The sequence below is a fragment of the Ambystoma mexicanum genome, chromosome 12 (genome assembly GCF_040938575.1).
Source record: "Ambystoma mexicanum isolate Mex_15411 chromosome 12, UKY_AmexF1_1, whole genome shotgun sequence".
NCBI classification, from domain to species: domain Eukaryota; kingdom Metazoa; phylum Chordata; class Amphibia; order Caudata; family Ambystomatidae; genus Ambystoma; species Ambystoma mexicanum.
The window spans coordinates 622,965,451-622,990,050 of record NC_090936.1 but is presented as its reverse complement, the minus strand read 5'-3'; the positions used below and the strand labels follow the sequence as shown (position 1 = coordinate 622,990,050).

General features: G+C 47.7%; 1 protein-coding gene across 4 annotated transcripts in view; it reads right to left on the bottom strand.

Moving 5' to 3' along the window:
- EEA1 (early endosome antigen 1) overlaps nucleotides 1-24,600 on the bottom strand; it is a 1,786,886-nt gene that overhangs the window by 891,019 nt on the left and 871,267 nt on the right. For all 4 annotated transcript variants that reach the window (XM_069629072.1, XM_069629073.1, XM_069629075.1 and 1 more), the window contains one exon: nucleotides 2,401-2,514. In XM_069629072.1, the coding sequence (XP_069485173.1) occupies nucleotides 2,401-2,514 (114 nt within the window). The remainder of the gene's footprint in view (nucleotides 1-2,400; nucleotides 2,515-24,600) is intronic.

The following is a 24,600-nucleotide window of genomic DNA, read 5'->3' as shown; positions in this document are numbered from 1 at the left end:
TAGAAGAGCTTCTCTGTTGATTGGAGTTTCAGGCAATACGGACCTGCAGCAGGGCTTCACCAGTCGTCCAGGAGTTGCAGCAGTCCTCTTCCTTCAGCTTGTCATCGGTTCTTTCGTTCCAGTGGTCGACTCTGCTTTCCAAGTCCCAGAGACCTGCTTTTAAACAGTTTTCCCCCCATTCATTCCAGCCTGTCGGTCATTCACAGTAGGGTGGCTGTCCTTGCCGGACAGCCAGCCAGCCAATCATGCCAGAGTGCATTCAGGTATCCTAGGAGACTAAGCAAAGGGAGTTTCGGGCGCCATCCATCACATCCTGTCCACCCCAGACACTCAGGCACCAGAGGAGGGCTTCAGCACTGAAGCCCGCCAAAGGCCAACGAACAAAGGGACCAAACATGGTTTGGCGCGCAGAGACAAACACAACAAGGACCGTTCCTAAAAGAAATGGCGAAAAAAGATGACCGGAGTCTGTTTTTACAGATAGGTCTTGGGTGCCATATTGAAAAACATGGCTGACCCGATTTTTAGCTACCGTTGTTAGCGGGCCGGAAGAATCATGGTAATTTGATCTAAACCACTGCCACCAGCCATTTAAAGTAGGAAAGGGTAACATTTTACTGTTACATGAGTGTTTATACTCACTCAGGGGAAGCTAAGCAACCCCTCCAGCACTCTATGGGTACCATGAGTCCCAGGGGAGTATGTAAGGTGTGGGAAAGGTCGTTGAAGGAAGGAACATGTGGAAGATTAGTAAAAGAGGAGTGAAGGCACGGATGACGTAGATGGAGGAAGAAAAATCAATAGAGGAAAGTAGGAAAGATCAGAGGAACCTAATACACAGAAAATAGGTTGGCTAAGAGCAGATAGTGTGCAGAGTCCAGGGTGGATTAAAGACAGTCAAACATCAGAAGAAGGTGGAGGAGGGAAAGAGTGACAGAGGAAAGGGGAGGTTTGGGGGGGAAAGATAGTGAAACATTAGAATGCAGTGGAAAGAGTTGAGTGACAGAAGGAAAGGAGGACATTTGTGGAAAAGCATTGAAACCTTACAAAGAGGGGGAGAGAAGTGCTGTAGAAGGAACAGAAGGGGATTGGAGAGAGTGGAGAGAAGAGGAGAGCAAATACTAATAGGAGCAGGGGAAGGTAGAGAGAAGGTAGACATAAAAGGACGAGGAGGGAAAGAACTAAGAGAATAGGACATCAGATCCTGAAAGAGGATAAAGAAGATGAGAGGCATGAGAATAGGGCAGATGATTGGAAACGGCAGGGGGAGGACTAGAGAGAGGACATGCTGGAAAGAGTAAGGAGGAGCTGGAGGCAAAGTTTAGAGGTGAAGAGGGCCAGATCATTTCAGGGCATCAAGGAGGTAGAAGAAAGTGCATTGGAGGTGAAGGGTAAGAGAGGGAAGCTAAAATAAGGGGTGAGTGCCAGAGTCAAGAGGTAAGGGTTGATCAGGGAACCTGCCACAAAAGTTCTTGCAGAGACTTAAGTCGAGTCAGTAAACACCCTGAGGTCTGTGCCTTGCCACGCACAGTACTAATGAGGTCAGGTGCAGCACCGTACAAACTTGGAACTTGTGTGTCCGACAAGGGAACTCTCTAGCACTAGCTGGAGGAACTGATTGTCAGGGAGAACAGCTTCATGACAAAAGGAGCAAAGGGACAAACATATACAAGAGACAACAAAAGTGTTGGGGCCCATAAACCCCAAAGATTGTGAATTACTGTTTTGACTGCCAAGTGAAGAAGCCAAAGGAAAGTGTGGTGGGCTGAACGACTAAGGTCCTTCGACAAGCTGGAGTTGCTTATTCCCGTTTTATTTGATTTTACTAAATCATGTGTTGCAGTCTTCATGGCACATTTACTCTGTAAATGAATGACGGAACTGCATTTCCTAAGTTGTGAGCCACCGGTTTATTCCACTGCCTTGACAAGGCCCCATTGACTATGCTTCTAGTTATAAAAAGAGGGAAAGTAAGCAGAAGTAAAAGTGCATTCTAAATAACGAAGATAATAGTCTGGATAGCCTCTAAAAATAAAATCTACCATGATGGAAAAACTGTAAAATATATTTTATGAGGGAGCTTCAGCCTAGGTTTTACAATTTTTCAATATTGTTTCCTTTCGATGTGGATTCTGAGCCTCTCATAGAAGCCTTGTTGGCTTTAGTTTACTGGAGTATGAATAACTCTGAGCGCTAGTTTTTTTCCCCCATGTTTCCCACCCTCCTTGAGCGCTTTGAAACACTAGCCTCTGTATAGGCGCTATATAAATAAACAATACCATACCATAACGGTTGTTAACCCAATGGTTTGGGAGCCAGCTGCAATAGTTGGGATAAATATATAAAGTCACATTTTCACAACAAATTTCTTAAAAATCACCTGGATTTGCGACACTTTACCTGCTGTTTATCTTGTAGTGCATTCTGAGCGGTGTCCAAATGATTCTGAAGGTCTGCTCTTTGTGCAGCCTTAGCAGCTTCCGCTGACAATAGCAGCTCTGTTTTGGCTCTAATCTGAAATGAACAGGAGAACAATCAAAGAAAGTGAAACGTTTGTTCAAAGGAATAATGCAGATGCGTCATGAATTGAATACATGATGAAAAATGCAAGCATAGTGACACATACCTTTAAACAGAAATGTAACAGTGAGAATACTAAGACATACAAATACTGTTTTCAAGTAGCGTACAGCAAAACAATCAATCTGTAGGTTTTTGGGGTTATGAATTGGAATCTTTGGAATCTTAATGTCCCCTCAAATTAAGTTTTTCACCAAAGGTGTACTTTTCTATACTCATCCAGCAGAGGCATTTTGCTATTCAGTGAACCTTAACTTTGACATAATTCTTTCCAGTGAAATGATTAAACACCTACCAAAATATGCAATTCATCTGTTAGCTATAAATTATAGGAGTCTCTACATAAAGAGTTAGCATATGCCTGTTAAATGCCATACATGCCTGGTTACAAACAGCATATGCCTATGAAGTGCCACCACAGGCCTTGTACAGACGTCTTATGTGCTGGGAATGTTACCTTATGCTCATGATATGCAATTACATGACCATCATTGCTGGCTTATGTAACGCCAACATGCATTTATTAAGTGCAATCATATAACCTGTGTCATGATAGGTGAAAAACAGAACACCTAGCACCCTGAAATATTGTTGTACACATTTAATTCATGCTCAAGGATGGGTGGGATACACGCCTATGGGAAGCGTAACAGAATGAGATGGGCAACTTGGCTGCCCTATGAAAAAAGTAAAAACCGGATGAGGAGGAACAAAGCATCTTTGTGGGGATCTCTAGATAAAGTCTCTGGACTATCGCCTGTCCGGCTAAGCCAGGCCAATGGGGTACTTTTCCCCCTTGGGCGTGGAAGGTAATGGTAGGATGAATGCCTCACAGGACTATGGAGTACAACTAGAAAACATGAGTACTCCTTTGTCCAAAGTTGGCAGCATGGAGGAAGAACAAAACAAGCATGAGGGCCTCCTACTATAAAGGTCATAGTGTCCTAGAACAAGTCCGCTTTTCTAAACTACACAAAGACAGTTCCAGGAATATATACCCCTGGTGGCTAAATCCAGGTCACTCATTCAAAGGTTAGGTATAGCACCCGAGCACACTGACCTCTCCTTGGAACCTGCCAGGATATGGGCTATAGACCTGAGCAGACTAAGGAATGTGCTTTCTGTCTTGCCCAAATCTGGACAAGGATTTAGCTGCAATTCTCAGTAGAAAGTTTCTATCTACTTTTTTCCCTTGCTCTACACCTCTGGAATACCTCTTCTTATCTCAGTTCCAACACTCACTCTGCCTCTTTTAGTCTCTCTATAATCTCACCAATAATCACTGGGATTATTTGGGATAGTTAGCAATCAGTCTTCGGTTTTAGGATTGGTCATGGCTCTATAGGTCCACCTCCCCGCTAAGTGTTCCCCTCTCTATTGGTGTACTCATGTGATGGGGCTTTCCTTTACTGCTGTGTTTAGCAATTGTCTGATTGAAGAGGGAGTGCCAGTTGAGGGCTTAAAGTCTGTCACTACCATAATGAGGCCAGGCGGTCTTTCTTTGCAGCCACACCGCTACGCTACCTAGCCTCCTCAACCACTGCATAGGTCTCCCCCTCGGTGCTCCTATCTCAGTGCAGTTCATGAGCCACCTGTTATTACAACCGTTTCTTGTGTGTGGTAAATTTAGGTAGGGGCAGCAAGCTTGTTCAGAAGCCATTTGACTGCTCTACTGTGTGCCCTAAGGTGGGCCGGCTCGTGAGACACCCTGCTTGCTTCTTTGAACTGTGCTGTAGCCTGTATTTTGATCCCACAAACCGGGGCATGTCCTTGCCATTGTCCTCAACTTGTCTCCAAGCACAATCTATCACATCCATTGGGGCTCTTTTACACAGCAGGCTGGGAACAGAAGAGAGGATGTCAGGGATCCACCCTGTAACACCTCCAGGCGTAGCTTGACGCCATGGGTTGCTTACATTGGCCCCCAGAGGCTTCTGGTACCCATAAAATAGCCTCTCAAATGTGACTTGGTCACACTTGAACTGCCATCTTATTCTAAGGAGAGCTATCCCACGAGGCAGTTTTACTAGGGAATTGATCAGAAAACTATACAGTAACTGACAAAGGACCTTTGGCTACAAAAGCCACATTATTGATTTCTTTTTTAAACATTTTTTTAATTGATTTAGCTGAATTAGATCAACTTTACAATATAAAAACAAATTTAACAAAATGTACATAATCAGTGGACTTTCATAATTTAGGGTGAAAAATACACAACAAGGAATTTCATCTCTAAAAGATAAAGAAAGGAACGACTCTTCATCAAAATTCTCTTACTCTAAAACAAAAGTACATACTCATGCTCAACTTTCAAGCTCACATATAAAATCTTCATATAGTTGAAATAAGCTAATATTGTGTATTTAGGACTTTAAGTTTCAAGTCATACAAAAAAGCAATGGCTTTTATTCTCACAGGTATAGAAAAACCAGAATAAATCGTCAGCCACAAAAGTATGGCGTTATCTCCCCATAACCAGCTGTTGTGTGCCTCAAATATCTAGACCTTTGATCTGCCAAGGCAACACACTCAACCATTAGATGTTGCAAAGTCTCTTTCTATGCAAACTGCTTACAAAATCGACACACATTCTCAGTTTGCGTTATTACTTTCCGTTTCGCCAACACATCCTTGGGCGGCCAAAGATTAAATTGCAGGCGCAAAAAGTCACCTCTGTGTGACGAAGAGAACTGTTTCAATACATAGCCCTCTGGATTACTTTATCTTTTGCCTATGAATGGATTGTCCTTGAAATCACGATAGGATTCACACTAGGCTTTAGTACGTATCCAATCGCTCTGAAACCATTTTGGTTTCACTCTCATAGGGTTTTGTATGAGTAACAACAGTGAAATGTCTGCAACAGCCATTTAGAAATCCATTTGTCTTTAGAGGAAAAAACCTAGTTGGACAACACTCCCAACACCATGGTTGACTCCAGGGCCAGTAAGCGTTTCCTAACAAGGCAACTAATTGCCACAAATATCTGGCATATAGCGAAATCAACCCAAGTTCATTCAGAATCCAAACAGTTGGAACACATGAAGGCAGTTGTAAAATACTACGTCGATATCGGCCCTCTAGTTTGACCCACATCTTCTCCGCAAGTACAGGTTTGGTTTCCGATGCATACAGGAGAATGGGATTAACCTTTTGGAGATAATAGGTAATGGCGGGGCTGGTGGTAAATTTGCCATATTTTGCTTGAAGTATCTTAGCTTGAGCAAAAGAAGTTAACAACTTCTCCTCTAGAGTGTGTCTGTGGACTTCAGCGTCCCCCTGATTTGCAATAACCACACCTAAACAGGTGTAACGTTGTACGCATTCTAATTCCACACCCATTAAGGACCAGGTTAGTTTTTTCATCTTATGTTTGTTTGCTATGTTACACTTCATCAACACCTTTGTTTTGCCCAGGTTTATGGTGAGATGTTCCTGGACATACGTCGCTAAAACATCCAATAGCCTCTGCAAGCCTCTAGGTGTTTTCGATATTAAGACTACATCATCTGCATATATCAGTGATGTAACCGTCTTGTTGCCCAGTTTAGGAGAGTCAGTAATGATGTTGAGAAATGACTCTCCTAGATCTGAAATGAAAAAATTGAAGTGCGTTGAGGCCAGGGTGCACCCCTGCCTCAGCCCTCTATGTGTCTCGATTGGCTGAATCAATTTGCCTCTGATGACAATCTCACTTGTATAATATTCCCTGAGTGTAGATCCCTAATAAATGAGAGTATGTACGCTGGACACCCCTGACGGATCAATTTTTTAAACAGTAACTGTCTTGCAATCGAATCGAAGGCTGCTCGTAGGTCCACGAACACTAAATACAGTGGTTGCTTTATGGTAGCATGATGGGAGATAATGGTAATTAACGTCAGCAAGTTCACATGTGTGCCAAGCCCTGGAATAAATACAGTTTGAAATGGATCCCGTTGGAGAATGAATTTAGAGAATATTTTCCCTGGCGCATCAAGAAGCACGATCAGCCTATAGTTGGCCTCACTAGACCGATCGCCTCTCTTGAATATCGGAACTATAACCGAGCTGCGCCACGATGACGCAATTGCTTTTTTCTTTAGGATTTGTTCAAAGATGCTATGCAAAATCCGGGCCCATAGAGTAGGATGTTCCTTAAACATGTGATTGTTTAACTCATCTGGGCCAGGCTTCTGAGAATTACTTCATTTAATAATACAAGAGAAAATGTCCTCTTCAAGGATATGCAATATGTCATAATTGGCCGACTCAAGAACAGTTTCGTCTACAAATAAGCCTGGGCAGGCAGACATGTCAGAATACTACGTGACCCAGTCATTTTCATTAACTCCATTTATCTGCACCGGCTTCTGGGCTGGATAATTTGCTGTGTTTATTAGGGATCAAATTTGGGCTGTGTGTTTTTTATATATGGCATACAACATTGCTTCTCCATCATTTTGCATTAGTTGTACCTGATGAGATCGTATCCAGTTCCTATATCTACAGTTTGCAGCACCAATGGTCATTTTCTTGTCAAGGACTGCAGAGATTGCATTGGCTTTCTTCTCCTTTCGTAAGATGGCTTTCCTGCCCTGTACTTCTATATCAAATTTGTGTCTCGTGTAAAGAAGATATGAGACGTTGTCTTGGCATGGATTTGATATAGATGTAGGAAGGACGTGTACGTTGATTGAATGTGTCTGGATCAGTGTACCTCCCCTCTACATTGATATTAAATTATGTTAACGCCTGTGTAATCCAACGGAATCGAGTTCGAGCATTGTTTACAGTTATGGACTGCTGCCATCTCGAATTGTTAGTTTCCTTGGCTAAGTGATCCAATGACCACTGGAAACTCAATAGCTCGTAGTCAAAGTGCAGTTGTTTAAGCACCTTAAATTGTATGGCTTCATTAAACTTTTTTTGGTCAACATAAATGTAATCAATGATTGAGGCACTCTTGGCTCTCCGCCAGGTGCTTTGTGCCAGAATATCACTAGAGAGTGAACCGTTACACATAACATTTCTTTCAGACATCAATAACCGCCATTTTCTACAAGATGCATTACTGTCATGATTGCTCGACATTATTAACTGAAGATTTAGGTCCCCTGCTACTATAGTATTAGTAAGTTCCAGTGCCAACATTACGATGTTCAATAATTTTTCTAGATCAACAAAAAATTATTCTTCCGTTAGGCTCACAGGATTGTGATAAATATTAATAAATCGCAATCACGCCGCCCGGATATGGCACCTTGACCATATGTACGTACGGATTGGGTGCAGCCCACGATGAAATGTGCCAGTTCTTGACATTCAGCCTACCTAGTAGACAGAATACACCAGACTCCAGCCCACCGACCTAAACGTGACCAATACTCCCACCTACTATCGGTCCCAGCGTTCAACAGAGCTAAAGCTGGCGGCACCAGCTTTGAAGTATTAGCCCCAATAGCCTAGAACGCACTACCTATCAACTTAAGAAGCAAAGAATCTCTCATAGTGTTCAGAAAGATGCTAAAAACAAAGTTATTTAACTAACACCTTTTACAAATTTACTTTCTCCACCCTGTTCCACTGTAACCCTTGGAACTCTTTCTCAACACTGTCACTGAACATGTATCAACCTCTTCACTACCTATGTATTACCTGTCCTACTGTACTAAGTAACTTCTGTAACAGCGCCACGATGCCTCCGGGCCGCTGGGCGCTTTATAAATTCAAATAAAATAAGGAACAAGTTACTTACCTGTAACTGTTGTTCTCCAGCATGGGTCTGGCATGGATTCACATGCTCATGAATATTCCCCGTCGTCAGGCTGGGAATCCTCGGTAAAGAAAAAACCAGTATCAGTTTCGTTTCTGATCTGTCTTTCGTAGTAATAACCAATCACTGGTCTCTGCGTCATACTGACCACAGCCAATGACTGCCCTCTACCTAAGCACCGCCTCTGGCAGCCATCTTCAGATTTGGAAGCACGTGAAGTGGCAGTATGACCAAGTGAAGAGCCGCAGAGGGGTAGGCGGGAGGGTTCGCATGTGAATCCATGCCAGACCCATGCTGGAGAACAACAGTTACAGGTAAGTAACTTGTTCCTTCTCCAGCATGGGGTCTGGCATGGATTCACATGCTCATGAATAAAGAATACATAGCAGTACACACATGCACAACCACGGGAGGTGGCAAAGGCTCAACATTAAGCATCACATCAACTCAACATTAAGCATCTTACCTCCTCACCAGGCTCACCTCAGGCGAACAGGTTGCGCAGCACTGCTTGGCCGACCCTGGACTCCTCCCTGGAATCCCGGTCGACGCAGTAGAATTTCGTGAAGGTGTGCGTCGACCTCCACGTAGCAGCCCTGCATATGTCCAGCAGGGGCACACCAGATAGGAACGCCGTGGTAGCTGCGATCGCTCTGGTGGAATGGGCTCTCGGACGGCCAGGCAGCGGTCGGTTTGCCAACCGGTGACAGTACATGATACAGCCGGAGAGCCATCTGGCGATGGAAGCCTTCGAGAGAGCCTTCCCCTGATTGACAGGTCCAAAGTTCACAAAGAGTTGTGACGTCTTCCGAAAACCTTTCGTGCGGTCCACGTAGAACTTCAGCGCTCTAGCTACATCCAGCGAGTGCAAAGTCCTCTCAGCCGGCGACGAAGGCGACGGGAAGAACACAGGTAACACCAAGGGTTCGTTGAGATGAAAGTCCGACGGTACCTTGGGCATGAAGGAGGGGTGCGTCCTGAGCACTACCCTCGTGTCGTGGAAAGTCAAGTACGGGGCCTTGCAGGAAAGGGCCTGGATCTCTCCCACTCGTCGTGCGGAGGTGATGGCCACGAGAAAAGCTGTTTTCCACGATAGAAACTTCAACGGGGCCGAGTGCAGAGGCTCGAACGGAGGTCCCATGAGTTTGGTCAGCACCACGTTGAGCTCCCACGCCGGGGCCGGAGCCTTCACCGGCGGGAACGATCTGAACAGTCCCTTCATGAACTCTTTCACCAGACGATGAGACCACAAGGACGTCCGGCCCGTGGTTCTGGTGTATCGGGAGATCGCAGCAAGGTGAATCTTGATGGACGCGTGTGCCAGACCAGCTTTGGCCAGCGTCAGCAGGTACGGCAGCACTTGGGGAGCCGTAATCCGTAGAGGGTTAATCTTCTGTGCGTGGCACCAGACAGAGAACCTCTTCCATTTGTGTCCGTAGCATTTAAGAGTCGAGGACGCCCTGGCCTTTGCAAGAACCTCTCTGCAATCGGCCGGTATGTCGTATCCTCCAAACTCTAGCGCTGCAGGAGCCAGGCCTGCAAGTTCAGCGACTTCGGGTCGTGGTGGAGGATGGCGCCTCCTTCCCTGGAGAGTAGATCCGCGTCCGCCGGCAGCTTGATTGGCGGGGACGCCGACAAGTCCAGAAGGTCCGGGAACCATATCTGCCTCGGCCACGCAGGTGCGACGAGGATCATCCTGCACCGTGACCTCTTGAGCTGGTTGACGAGCCGGATTAGCAGAGGCAAGGGAGGGAACGCGTAGAGGAACAGGCCCTCCCAGGGGAACGAGAAAGCATCGCCCATGCTCCTCGTCTGGGGAAACCTGCTGGCGAACCTCCGGCACTTGGTGTTCGTCGCCGTCGCGAACAGGTCGATCTGGGGTGTGCCCCACCGTCGGAAGAGGCGATCCACCAGATCCTGCCGTAGTTCCCACTCGTGGCACGAGCGCAGCTCCCTGCTGAGTGAGTCGGCGATGGTGTTTTTTATCCCTGCCAGATGAAACGGCACCAGAAGAATCCCTTGGGCGACGGCCCAATGCCACAGGTCCTGCGCCTCCTTGGACAGCGCTGGGGACCTGGTTCCGCCCTGTTTCCTGATGTAAAACATGGTGGTGGTGTTGTCGGTGAAGATCCTCACCACCTTGTCCTTGAGGGACGGAAGGAAGGACCTGAGGGCCCAAAACACTGCACGGAGCTCCAGGACGTTGATATGCAGGGACTTCTCCGTCGGGAGCCAGAGTCCCCTTGCGTGCAGATTTTCGGTGTGCGCTCCCCACCCTTCTAGGGAGGCATCCGTGGTCACAGTCACCTGGTGGGCTGGGGTCTGGAAGTCCATGCCCGCCGTCAGATGCGCGCGGGTGCCCCACCACCGTATCGCTCGTCGGAAACTCTCGTCGAGCTTGATCCTTTCCTCGAAGCTGCCCGTCGTCTGGATCCAGCGCGCATCCAGGAACTCTTGCAACGGGCGCATCCGGAGCCTGCACATGGGAATGAGGTAGATGCAGGAAGACATCATCCCGAGGAGGGACTTGATGGACCTCACCTTGGCCGCGTCGGCCACCAACATCCGTTGCACCTTGCCCAAGATGGTCCTGGTCCTCTCCTCCGACGGGGAGGCCAGAAGGGACACTGTGTCGAGCCTCGCTCCCAGAAACAGTGCGACTTGCGCGGGCACCAGGTGGGATTTGGCGTAGTTCACGGAGAATCCCAGGTCCGTGAGGAGTTGGACGGTCCTTGCCGTGTGGACCACGGCGAGCTCCCTCGTCTTGGCGCGGATGAGCCAGTCGTCCAGGTAGGGGTAGACGTGAATCCCCTCGCGGCGCAGCTGCGCCGCCACCGGTGCAAGGCACTTGGTGAAAACCCTGGGTGCCGACCGCAGTCCGAAGGGAAGGGCTTTGAACTGGTAATGACGCCCTTGGACCACGAATCTGAGGAATTTTCGGTGCCCCTTTAGGATGGGAATGTGGAAGTAGGCATCCTCCAAATCCAACGACGATAGGAAGTCTCCTTCCTCCAGCTGACCCAGGACGTGCTGGAGGGTGACCATCCGGAACTTCTGCGCCTTGATGAACTTGTTCAGGCGTCGCAGGTCCAGGATGGGGCGCCACCCTCCCGTCTTCTTCTTCACGAGGAAGTAACGCGAGTAGACTCCGGAGCCCCGAAGCCTCTTTGGGACGAGTTCGATGGCGCCCTTTCTGAGCATCGCCTTTACCTCCAGGAGAAGTTGAGGGACGTGAAGTTCTTTCCTGGCCACGGGGGGGACGCGCGGGCACCTTCTTTGAAACTCGAGCGCGTGGCCCCGGGCCAGGGCGTCCAGCACCCAACGGTCGGTGGAGATGGACTCCCACACGCTGATGAAGCCCGCCAGCCGGCCTCCCACCGGGGTGCTTCGGTGGGGGCCCGACCCCACGGCCGGTTCAATCCTGCTTGGACGCGGCCTTGCCGCCTTGGCCTCCTTGGCGACGACGGCGGGGTCCGCCAGACTTGCCTCGTCCTCTGTAGGCCTCTTGCGACGACGAGCGGGCCGCTTGACGGTAGGAAGCGAAACCGCCGCCGGAACCTTTGGAGGCGCCCTTGCCTCCGCCGCTCCGAAAGGGCGTCCGCCGTTGCTGCAGTACTCCAAGGGCCCGGGCCGTCTCAGTATCCGCCTTGATGGCCTGAAGGGAATCGTCCACTGTCTTCCCAAACAGGTTGTTCCCGTCGAAGGGCATGTCCAGGACCCTGGTCTGGACGTCCTGCCGAAAGTCCGTAGCCTTGAGCCATCCGCGACGTCGAAGGCAAACGCCGTTGCCCATCTGGCGGAACCCAGTGTCGGCGATGTCCGTCGCCACGGTGATGGCGTGGTCCGAGGCCACCTCACCTTCCTGCAGGATCTCAAGGGCCTCCGCCCTCTTGTCGTCCGGCAGAAAATCCAGCAGGGGAGCTATCTTGTACCAGAGTTCCCTGTCGTAGCGGGCCACGATAGCCAAGGCGTTGGCCGCTTTAATCGTCGTCGCCGCCGACGAGATGACTCTGCGTCCCATGGCATCCAATTTCTTTCCCTCGCCGTCCGGCGGGGAAGTCGACGTGGAGGCCGCACCCCCCCCCGCTTTCTTCCTGGCTGCCGCGGAGACGACGGAGTCCGGGGTAGGCTGCGCCCGGAGGCATAGGGGGGCCGAGTCCGGGACCCGGTACTTTTTCTCGTACCGGTCTCTTTTCGCTGGCGTCGTGGAAGGGTTCTTGAGGAGGGAAAGGCCCTCATCCCAAATGTCGTCCAACAGAGGCACTGCGAGGACCGTCTTCCTCTTGGTCTCGCGCCGTTGGTAAAGGAAGCCTTCCTTTTTCTTCTCCTCAGGGCAGAGTTGAAAAGCTCGGATGCCCTGGCGATCATTGAGTGGAACGATCCAATCTCGTCGGGCGGAGAAGCCCTGGTGGGAGGCGACGACGGAAAATCCTCGTCGTATGCCTCGTCGTCCGTACCCGTCGCTGCCGTGTCAGTCCCCGTATCATCCCCTCGGGTGGACGGGGAGGAGGGCTGGACGGGGCGCGACGGTTGAAAAGGAGGCGGTGGATGGATCCTTCTTTTCTTGGTAGGGGGAACACCAGAAGGTCCCGGTTCTGGATCCCCCGACGGGAGAGGTTCCTCCGTCGGTAACGGTAGTCTCGTCCTTATCTCGGAGCATAAGGACTGTATAGCCAACAAAATGGCCGCTGAGTTGTCTTGCGGCGCTGGCAGAGGGGAATCCGACGGGCGAGCAGGGGCCCCGTCGGTATCCTCGACGATGTCGTCGTCGTCACCTGCGTCGGGGCCCATTCCGACGGGCTGGTCTTGTTCCACGCCTAGGCCGTGGCTTAAGACCTCGATCAGTTCCTCTTCTGAGGTTGAGGCCGAATCTACGACGACGCCCTGCCCCCCCTTCTTCCCCACGGAGGGTTTCACGGGGGTCCTATCGATGGGCACGAAAGAAGACTCCCTCCGAGGAGGCAGGGAGATTCTGGGCCCCGAGGCCGCCACCACTGGTGCAGCCTCCACAGGCTGGGCCAGGGCCGCCGCGACCGTTTCGATAGAGGGCTTGGTCGAATGGATCAAGGCCTTCACCACCTTAGGTGCGCTCACCGCCTTATCCTTGAGGGAGGGGGCACTGCCACGCTCCTCCTCTGCCTTAGAGCTCGACCGGGGTCTCTCCAGGAGCTTCGCCGGGTGCTCGGCCTTCCTCTTACCCGACCCAGAGCGTTGGCTCGTGGTTGATGGTGCCGGGGAGGGTGCGCCCTGCCTGGCGCCCGTAGAGCCCGACCGTTCGGCGCTCCCGGTGCCAGCGGACTCGCGGTGCTTGGCCTTATGTTGGGCCCCCGTCGCCGGGGCGCCCTCAAAGGTCTTAGAAGACCGCTCAGATTTCTTCTTCTTCTCGCCAGACGGGCTCTTACCCTCCAGCCAGCTGGCGAGACGTTGATGGCGGTCCTTCATGGTCCGTTCCGACATGTTGCCGCAAAACGCACAGTCCTTCTCCACGTGCGTCTTGTCCCCATGAAGGCAGTAAAGGCAGAAAGAGTGTTCGTCCTCCTTGAAGACGTTCTGCAGCTGGCATCCAGGGCAGGCCCTGAACAGCTTTCCGGGCGTCGAGCTTCCCTTCTCCTGGGCCATCTCCGAGACCGGGCCTGAGAAGCTTCTGGAGTCCTCCGAAGTGTAGCTCGACGAAATCTTCACCCTTGAGGGGCACAGATGAATCCGACACGGGTCCCCGTTGATCGGATGTAGGATCGGTGGAGCTTGAGGCTCTTTTGACCGAAAGAATCGAAGTTTTTGTGAAAAGCGCGAAAAAATAGCACTAACGCTCGAGAGCAATAGCACGAGGATCCCAACACATGAACGTGCGGTAAAAATCTGAAGATGGCTGCCAGAGGCGGTGCTTAGGTAGAGGGCAGTCATTGGCTGTGGTCAGTATGACGCAGAGACCAGTGATTGGTTATTACTACGAAAGACAGATCAGAAACGAAACTGATACTGGTTTTTTCTTTACCGAGGATTCCCAGCCTGACGACGGGGAATATTCATGAGCATGTGAATCCATGCCAGACCCCATGCTGGAGAAATTATGATTTTTAATGGCAACTATTAGCCCAGAGGATGGTCTACCACGCGATGAAGTTTTAGCTGACTGCAAGATGATGAAATGGTCTTCCCAGACGGGATTGTCAGTTAACCAAGTTTCTTGTAGTATTACGATATATCATATGCTGCAAGAAAATCTGCACTAGAGCCCATTAAGTGCGAAAACCTGCACATATTCCGACTTGCTACAGATATAAGACTTTGCTGATTTGTCATGGTGAGTTAGGGTCGTCTATCATGAATGGTGCTAGGAGAATTAGTTTATAAATTGTACCATTCTAGAGACTCCCCACTTCTCTTGTATAGCCATTTGTTAATCAGCAAGAGTGGGGGCACAATTCTTCCTATGTTTTTGCTCGCAATCAGTGTTAATCACTGAGGGGTCTTGTCCTAAAACAAACCCCAATGAAAATATCTCCATTCACGCTTGCCACAAGGCATCTCTCACTACATTTGATGTAGCCATAACCGTACGATAGACAGGTCATCATTGTTCAAGAATTCTACCTGTTCTCTATCAATGGAACTGATCTCTTTAAACTTCCAACTTCCAATATCACTACAAATTGCCAAAATACTCGCCATATTAAGAACATATGGAGTGAAAGGAGATGGTCTACACTTCAAGCTATGGTATTTGTTCCACTTCTGAATAGATTTAATCAAATTCATAGGTGTTGTATTGTTATTGCGACTATTGAGATTAGGTTTCTTCTCATCACTCGACGCCTGCATGTTGCTGGGGGTACAAGGAGCTGATTTCAAAAGCACTGATTTGATCGGCACGCTCAGCTCCCACTGTGGCAACCGTTCTCGGCTGTCAAGGGTCTTTTGATTGGCATTGATGTAATTCTCTCCCACTTTCGTGATTTGCCAATTCATGTCTTCTCTTGTTATATAATTCAGGGCCTGGACCATCTTACATGAAGATGTGATGACGATACCTGTATGTTATGCCCATTTCCCTCTTTGTGTGATGGTTGTGTAATGACAGTACTTCCCATATCTGCAGATTCGTGCTCCTTCGCACAACCCTTTTTTCCTCATCTTGGAACCCAATTTGTTAAACCATAATTAAATCAATATTGGCCGCAAGGTTCTTGGCTTCAAGATCATATAAGGCTTGTTCCTTATCAGGATTCAACATCAGTGCCACTAGGGCCTCCAATGTTCTGCGCCAACGTCAGTACTAGATTCGGTTTGAGCCGTATAGCAGCTGGATTATTTTTACGAAGCGACTCCGCCACAGAGGAGTCTGATTCAATTCAAGAGAGATTTTGCAGTGGAACCATGGAACCAACACTCACCTGCTGCAGTTTGACATACTTCTCAATAGATTTATCAATTTGTTCCCTGATATCAAGCAGGATTTTATCTTGTTCTATTGGCTCTCTCTCAATCACCGGACTCAACTTTGTGATTCTGTCGGATGATTTTAATCTGTCAGCTGAGGTTGCCACAGAGTTGAGAGTAACCGGTGAGGAGTTTTCATGTGAGCCTACAATAGCTTCAACCAGGTCGTTCAAGGGGGATAATCACTCACATGACTTTCTGGCACCTTTGAGGAAGCACTCTCCTTGAGTATTATCTGTTTGTACTTGGATAGAACTGCACAAGTTAGGGTTAAAGATTTATTCCTAGGAGCTACTGAAGCTACATTGAAGTGTGGTGTAGTGGATTATATGCAAGCATGCACAGTTTGTACTAATGCAAGTCCACCTGGCAAAAGCCCATGGTGGTTAGTGCAGGCAATACTGAATCCACACAAAGACAGGTTCAACAGTTCCATGGACTTCATCTTTAAACCTCTGGCTATAAACATATTGGTAGTATTGATTACTTTTGTAAGAAGGGTCATGTGTTCCCTATTCTCGGAATTCTGACAGCACCTGCATTAGCCAGTCTACATTTCCAGTGTTCCAGCCTCCAGCCTCCCGGCAATCCCCACAGACAGGGGGGGTCTCAATTCACCTCTAGCTTTTGAGATGCACTCACCAATCTGTTAGGCACGGATATGCGCCTGTACATAGAGAGAATGAGAATTTGAATTAAATCTTAAAGCAATACTGGTATTGTTTGTGCCCCCAAAGCCAGGCAACATGGTTATCCTTTGTGTGTACTGCAGCGTTCACCTTTTTATGAGGTTAAGGGACAGCACCTGCATATGTTGGCTGTAGCAATACCCACCCAGTCACGAGTATTTGCTGCTGAAGCATGCCTCAAGCACATTTGTAAGATACAGACATTCCTAGTAGAACATTTATATGCCATTCAAAGGTGTATCATAGATCAAGATGAGACTCATAGGTGTGCACCTCCTGTGTACAAGGAGGGCAACAAGGTTTGGCTGTCCATCTAACCCCTCTGTTTCCCAGTAACCATAAACTGCTTCCCTGCTTTCCACTTCACCTTTTCTTTATTTTGTTTCAGAGTAATTAGGTGCAGCAACGGTTTCCACTGCAAATCCCATCTCCACTCAACCTTATGACAACATTATTGAGACAAACCTCTCCATGTTGCCGGATCTTGTAGGGATTGCGGCTGCTTTGGAGTCAACCGACTGATTCCTACAGCATTGTCAGCTCTGGTGCATCTTGTGTCGAAGAAGAAATGCCTGCCCAAACTTTAAATGCAGTGGCAGTCACAACATGTTTTGCCTGTGTTCCAGTATGTCCAAGGAACAATTGGAACTAAAAACTATATATTAGCCAGATAATGGATATCATTCTTGCCAAAAGTTCTTACGTGGCAGGCCTCAACGCGAGCGCTACCTCATGGGACTGTTATGTCACTGTTAGGCAGAAACCTGTGCAGTTCCCTTAGGGAATACTGCAAAAGATTTAAGACTACAGCTGTTGGCAGTAAACCCACTTGGTAGCAGTCTGTACCACCCAGATTTACCTGGTAGCTGTGGCTGAGCAGTCAGACTTCCCTCAAGAAGAGTTAGGCAGTATGCAAAGTATACTCAATAGGCACTCAGATATAATAATACAAGCAAACACTGACCAGAGCTTTGGTATCAGAGTATATAATTATTTATTTAAAAACACAGAGTTGAAACACTCCAGCACTCTTATTGTAAACTATCCTAAACACAGTTACTATTATGATATATACACCCATTTTTCCCTATTAGATAAATCACAGTAAAACACCACTTATTTTCATACAGAGGTGAGCGCTTAACTAGATTGCACTCTAATAAGTTTGCGAGAAAGGGGGGGGGGGAGACAGAATATGAAGAAGTACACCACTCTATGGTTCAGGAACACTGTTAGCAAGGCAGAGAGCAAAAAGTCACTGGTGAGCCAAAGTCCAAAGGTTGGGCCCACTCTTCGAGAGAGCAGAGCACAAATGCGCCCAAGATCACACAGTTACACTAGGTTTAGAAAGTCTTGCAGAGGGTTCAAGAGGAGTTTAGAGGCTTAGAAAAGTTTAGCCAAGGTATCCCAGGCTAACCCAGGTTCGAAAGCCGGGGGCTAAACCTACCCCGTACAGTCGGTAGCAAGGGAAGCCAGACGGGACACGGTACCTTAAGTGGGAAGGATCCTCCACCGGTGGCAGTTGTTCCTGGTAGTGGGTGCAAGTTGCGTCGTCGTCCAGGGGAAGAGCAGATCTCGACTTGGAGGAAAGATGAAGGTCGTTGCACTACCAGGGAATAAACCAGCCGCGGAGTTTCCTGGTTAAAGGTGGAACCTTGGTTTCGCGGTCGTGGTAAAACGTGGTATCCCGGTTGCTGGGGTGCTTGGCACGGGCAAGGCGGCCACGAGGTACGTCGGGAAAGCGAAAAGACGGTGAAACTGGTTATCCCCATCAGTCAAAGGAAGAAGACTCTCCGGCGGGAGATCTCCTCTGTCGTTGGGAAAAGTGGTGAGGCAGTCCAGCAGGGCTCCACCGGTGGTGGTGTCGTGGCAGGTCGGCTCAGCTTCTCCCCCGTCGGATTCTTAGGTCCTGTGGCGACTTCTGAAGTTCCAGTCCCCAAAGCCCTGCTTTTATGCAGCAAACCCCCATTCACTCAGCCTAGCTGTCACTCAAACATGCTAAGTGGTGAGCCGGCCGACTCACCACTTGGGCCAATCAGGATGGAGTGCGACTTGAGTTGCCTAGGCAACTCAGTCCAGGGTGCCTAAATTCCCCTCCACCCCTCCTAAGTACCCCAGACATAGTGGCACCACTTTGGAGGGCTTCTGTGGAGAAGCCCGCCAAAAAGTGGAACAAAGGGCTCGACTTGGGTTGGAGTCACAGAAGAGAACACAAACGCCATTTTAGAATCAAGTTTTGGCAAAAAATCCCCACCAGAGAATTAATATTAATTAAATAAACCGGCGGTATGTTCGAGGCTACCGTAAATAATTAAATAAAGATAGTAGCCTAAAACAATGGGAAATCCCATAGGAAAATATTTGCGGTTGAATATAAAAAGTAGTATCCACTGCCACCAGCCAAAACTCGATCAGGGGGGACGGAGACGTGCCCCCTCGACTAACAGACCCTGGGGCAATCGAATTGCCCCAGCCAGTACGTCCACAATATGATGGTTTGTACTGGTTCTGTTCAGAATTTAAGACTAGTAAAGTCAATGGTGACTTTACATGCCCTGGGAGACAGTAGTCAGTCCCAGGGTATGGAGTCTATACTGGGGGGTCACTATGACACCCCTGTGTTACTGCACGGAGGGTGCTGTGTAACACACATCACAAAAACACATGAAGCCCTATGGAGTAAAAGACCCCATAGCCCATTAAACACATCTATATTCAAAGAAACACACTCAAATCATGTCCAAGAGTGAGGGTAAAAGAGTCTCACTCTTGGCAGGAGAAAAAAATAAACCCCAAAAATCCAGCAAAGCTGCTGGGGGACTCACTAGGTTAGGAAATTCAGCCTAAACAGAGAATTCTCCCTAACAGTCACTCTTTCGCCACAGCAGCATGTCGAAATAAGAGGCCCACTTAGCAGGACTCTATTGATGTTTTGGATGCTTCTCACAAACGGACACCAGACACCCTGAGGGAGGCAACCCTGGCTTCCCCATTATGTGTGGATCCCGGGTCAAGTGTCCCCCAGGTTGTATTTAACAACCTGGGGTAGCAAACATTGAAGGAGTTGCCCTCCTAAGGGCTCGCAGGAACAGGCATGGTGAAAGAAATATATTAACGTTGCCAGCATTGAGCCTCAATAACTAGGAACCCATTGTGGAGGCTGGCACAGTTACAGTGGTTAAGGCTCCTCTTGTGGCTTGTCACTCCTGCACCAACCATGGCAACATGCTGCCCAAAAACAAATACTTGCCAGTAGCTGCGCTCACTGTACCCTACCCAGGTCCCTCCCCCCGCCAGTCACCCACACCTGCACTGCCTGCCTGGCAACACCCGCACTTAAGGACTGTTTCTGTATCCCTACAGTCCCCCTACTAGCACTTGACACCTGATGCCTGCACTTACCCTTGCCACTTGCTGGCCACTACTTTACTTATTGTTATTACCTACACCCATGTCCTGCACTGTCCCTGTCCCCCATCCCAGGCACTTACGCAATCTGAATGACACCTGATCTAGTAGGATCGTTGTCTGTCCTCCCTTTGTTCCCCCTCCCTTGCCTCGTCGCGCCTTGAAACACTTGTGTAGAGGCGCATCATAAATGCCATATCATATCATACCTCCTAAACAGTTAACATCTTCTCAATGTTTTATGGATAAATGGCTACAACATGCAGAAGATGGGGTGGGCCCATTCGGAGCTATACCACAGACCACCAACTGACTGTCTCATATTGGGGCCATCCTGGTACAGTCTGCTCCACACATGCTGGCCCGCATTTCTTTTCCGCTTTGGTTCCCCGGCTAACGTTCCCCATGATTTTCATACTGTTCCTCGCTCTAACTACGGCTTTTCAATTGAATCTTGTCATGATCCACCATTGGACAAGTGGGTCAAATTTGTTGAATGTCTAAACACACCTTTTAAATCGGACCCATCTGTTATAGCTGCTTCACCAAATTCCATCCTTGAAGTCTGTTACAACTGACATTGATCATGTAGAGCTGCCGGATATTTGTATTTATTTTATTTGTAAAGCGCAACCAGGCCCAAGGGCATCCAGGCGCATAAATCTTGAAGAACACATGTACAGTTGGATATATAACGAAGAACTAGACTCAACCTGTTTACAGAGACAGACAAATTTGAGCCTAATGACAGTGTGAAGCATAGGTTAGATATAGGGCAGTATAAACAGTAAAAACAAAGGCAGTGTGGTCACGAGCTTAGTACAGGAGCAGTAGAGTCATGACAAAGATAGAAAAGGAGGTGAGTCAAATGTTTTTGTGCAAAGAGCCATGATTTAGTTTTGTTCTTGAAAGATTGGAAAGAAGGCTCAGTCCTAATGGTGTTCGGGAGAGTGTTCCAGAGTTTCGTGGCCAGAACAGGGAAGCGCACACCTCCTGCTTTTTGTAATTTGAACCTAGGCAGGGATAGACTGCGGGTATGGGCTGCTCTCTGGGGCCGAGTAGAAGTGTGGAGTGTAAGACGATTGGAAAGGTATGAAGGGTCCTTGTTAGCCAGGCACTTGTGCGTCAAAGCAAGAGTTTTCAGGGAAATTCTATGCTTGACAGGGAGCCAATAAAGTTTAATTCTGTGTTCTGAGATATGGTGGTTTCTTGGAATATTTAATGCCGCTCCAATGGCAGTGTTCTGGGTAGTATGCAGTTTGTTGAGGTTGGATAGGCTGGTCCCAAGATAGAGGGTGCTACAATAGTGTATCTTGGACATGATGAGAGTTCTGGCCAATATGATACAATTGGCGGTGGTCAAAAATGGTCTGCAGGCCGTAATGAGTTTGTATGTGTAAGCCGAAGCTGACGTAACTGCATTAGTTTGTCTGGTCAGAAATAGAGTCGAGTCGAGATAGATTCCTAGTGTTTTAGTGTTCTTAGAGACCTTGATGACGTTGCCATCAATGATGAAAGAATTGAAAGAATGGTCAAGTTTATTGAGACGTTGATTGGAACCCAAGGTAAGAAGTTTTGTCTTATCATCATTGAGGCAAAGTTCATGCTTGGCCATCAAGGCCTGAATGACCATGTAGACGTCTTTCAGGGATTTGGTGTCCACTACATAATCACCCCTGAGGGGGATGAGTATCTGGCTGTCATCAGCATAATTAGTGTATGAGACACCCAGATAGTCAGGAACATCAAAGAGTGGTTTAGTGAACACATTATAGAGAGTAGGAGACAAACAAGATCCCTGAGGGACGCCAGTGGATGGGAGCAGGGTCCGCAGAAGCTGAAAGCGAGAATACTCGCATGGATCTATTACTTAGAAATTAGCTTAGAGTCGGAAAAGTGGGCAGCACATGTGAGGTGTTGGCACAGGATTTGGTGGTTGACCAAGTCAAACGCAGAAGGGAGGTCGAGTAGTAGTAGCAAAGCTAGTTTCCCATTGTCTTTCATGTGTTAATGACTCCAATCAAGCATACCCACTAAGTCAGTGCCTTGTCTGGGATTGCTCAAGGGAAGCCCTTATTTATATATTTTTATGACAAGTTATAATCTGGATGATGAACCCTTGTATAACACCCCTCTCTTAGAATCCCCCTGACCCCACTGAGCCAAGAAGTAGGTTTGTTTTGCAAATTAAAAAGGTTTATTTGAAAAATTAAACAATAGATATATATCACACTTTTAAAATAAATTAATATTTGATATCACACTTAGACATATGACAGTGAGTGATCAACAATGGATGATGTTATACTAGCACACTGGTTTAATTACTCAGAGGATAAGGTAGCTGAGAATGCTTTATATGGTACAAGGAGATGCAAGGTGTAAAAGAAGCAACACAGGAATAAACTTGATATGATTTCAGCAAAACATAATATAATCACTTTTCCCCTTTTGGCAATTCACCCCCCCCCCCCTCTATGCAATGTAAGGAGGTGGAAGTAACACACACAGTCTTCAGGAATACAATCACAGTACAATATGAATTCAGTTCCCCCCTAGCAAGCTTAGAGAAACAGGGATGATTTTAAACACAGGCAAAGTACTTTAAAGGTGGTATGCAAAGAAGGGAAAAATATGCTAAAAACGATTTTAATTCCCTCTAGTGGTTCAGGGTGAGTGAGAGATACTTTAAATCAGTTCAGGCCAGCCCTATCAATGATTCAGGGATGGTTACCAGGTTGAAAACGGAATTCCGTAAGGGAAGCAAAAGACAAATGTTTTTACACGTGGCTGGAATGAAGCAAAATGTCAAATCGCGGCAATTTAGACGTGTGCATCGAGCGCAATTACGGAGGAAGTATAAGGAGTAGCAAGTCGGTTTAGAGCTTGTTGGAAAGCTTAGAATCTCAGCCTGCTGAAAAAGGATTCAGCTTGTGGATTCAGGCCTCTCTGCTACAAGTTCTGGAGTCTGGATTCAAAGTTCTGGTCTCTGGAGATTGACAGATTTGATGTCTGGAGTCTCGCGGCAAAGCATCCAGTAAGAAAGTGGAAAGTGAATGTCCCTGTCTGGCTTCCAGTGGCTCTTTTTATGTCTTTTGAAAATGGGTGTGGGTGCTAACTTTCTTTGCCCAACCCACTCACGATTTGATAGGTCAAGGATTTCTCTTTGACCTGATTTGAGAAGGGAACAGTGAGTCAGAGTGATGAGGTAGGTTTATGGTCAGAGGATCCTCCCCTTGTCAAATTGCACACAAATCTATTTCTGATCCAAATACCCATTTATCTAAACCATCCGATCCCTGTCTTTGTAAGATGCTGTGTCCACTTTTGACAAAATTCTGCCCTTTTCATCCAGATAACGACCTCTAAACTTTTCCAGATTTTACACAAATGTGCACAAGGGATATGGGTTTCAGATGATAAAGTGCCAGATTTTTAACATGCATACATTTGGAGTAACAACCTTATTTTCCGCTACTACTCCCCAGAACACACCACAGAGTCCTGACACCTCTTAAAATGTGTACAGAAAAATCACAAGAATGATGATATTATTTATATGATTTTTACAAGTCCGCACTATGAATTATCCATCTTTTTAAAGTTATGCTCTGGCCCCAAAGGGGTGTGGTTTTCCAAAGCACATGGTGGAATTTCTGGTTTGTCCACTTCCCTCAGCTTGCTCACAGAGGCACTTCTCCTCCCACTTCTTCCAAGAGGAAGCTATTTTACGACCCCCCCAATATAACATTTGCCTGAGCCCAAGACAGTACTTTGTTCAGTATCCTGCAGTCCCCAGGTGCCACTCCCCTAATTCAATCAGAGAGGTGTCATCTCCTTTTGGCAGGGGCAGCAGAATGCAACAAGGCCTGGGAACACAGCTGCTGATCAAGTTTCAACTCCTGTCGGGGGTAGTTGTCAGGCAGAATTCAGTCTCTTTAAGCCAGGCTTCAGCTAAATGTCACTTTGGTTCCCAGTTTTCTATATTCAAACCAAACTTGCAATTTTTACACATGCAGCTAGAATGCTGATTCTAAGTTCAAAACTATGACATTTAACAGTTGCAAACTATGTGACACTCAACAGTAGGTCACTCATTTATTTTAAACATTTCGATTTAAGTGGAAGTCCAATTTCACTTCAGCTGTCGACATCCACAGCTCAGCCAGTTTCATTATGAACATTATTGTGGGCTCTTTCTCTTTCCAGATTTTGTATGCACACAAGTCTACATTCTGGCAAATGTCTGCTGGTGTTTGAGATTTTTGAATATCTTGCAATGTTTAAAATAGGCATTTTTAGCTTGCATTTCAGAGAAACAAAGGTGATTTCAAAGCGCTTTCTGAGCTAACCGGCACTGCTGTTTTTCCTTTGCCACACATTTCACCCATGGCCCTCCTGGCCCATCACGCTCGCACTGGTGGGTGGCAGGTCAGGGGAACATTTTTGTGTGCACCAAAACTGTGCGGTTTTCCTGGATTCTGGCACAACGTGGGCTTTTCGGCCATCTTGGATTTTCTAAGCCCACAGCACCAACTGTTGCAGCATAATAGTCCAAACGTGGGTCAGGACACTCAACAAGCCCCCCGCCCGACTGCGCTTTGATATGGAGTCGAGGGGGAGTCGGGTGCAGAGGATGCTTTGATCCACGCGCTGGGATGTCCGCATCATCTTCTTCCAATTCCGTAAATGGCACAGTTCAGCATCTTTTCCTCCATCCGGTTG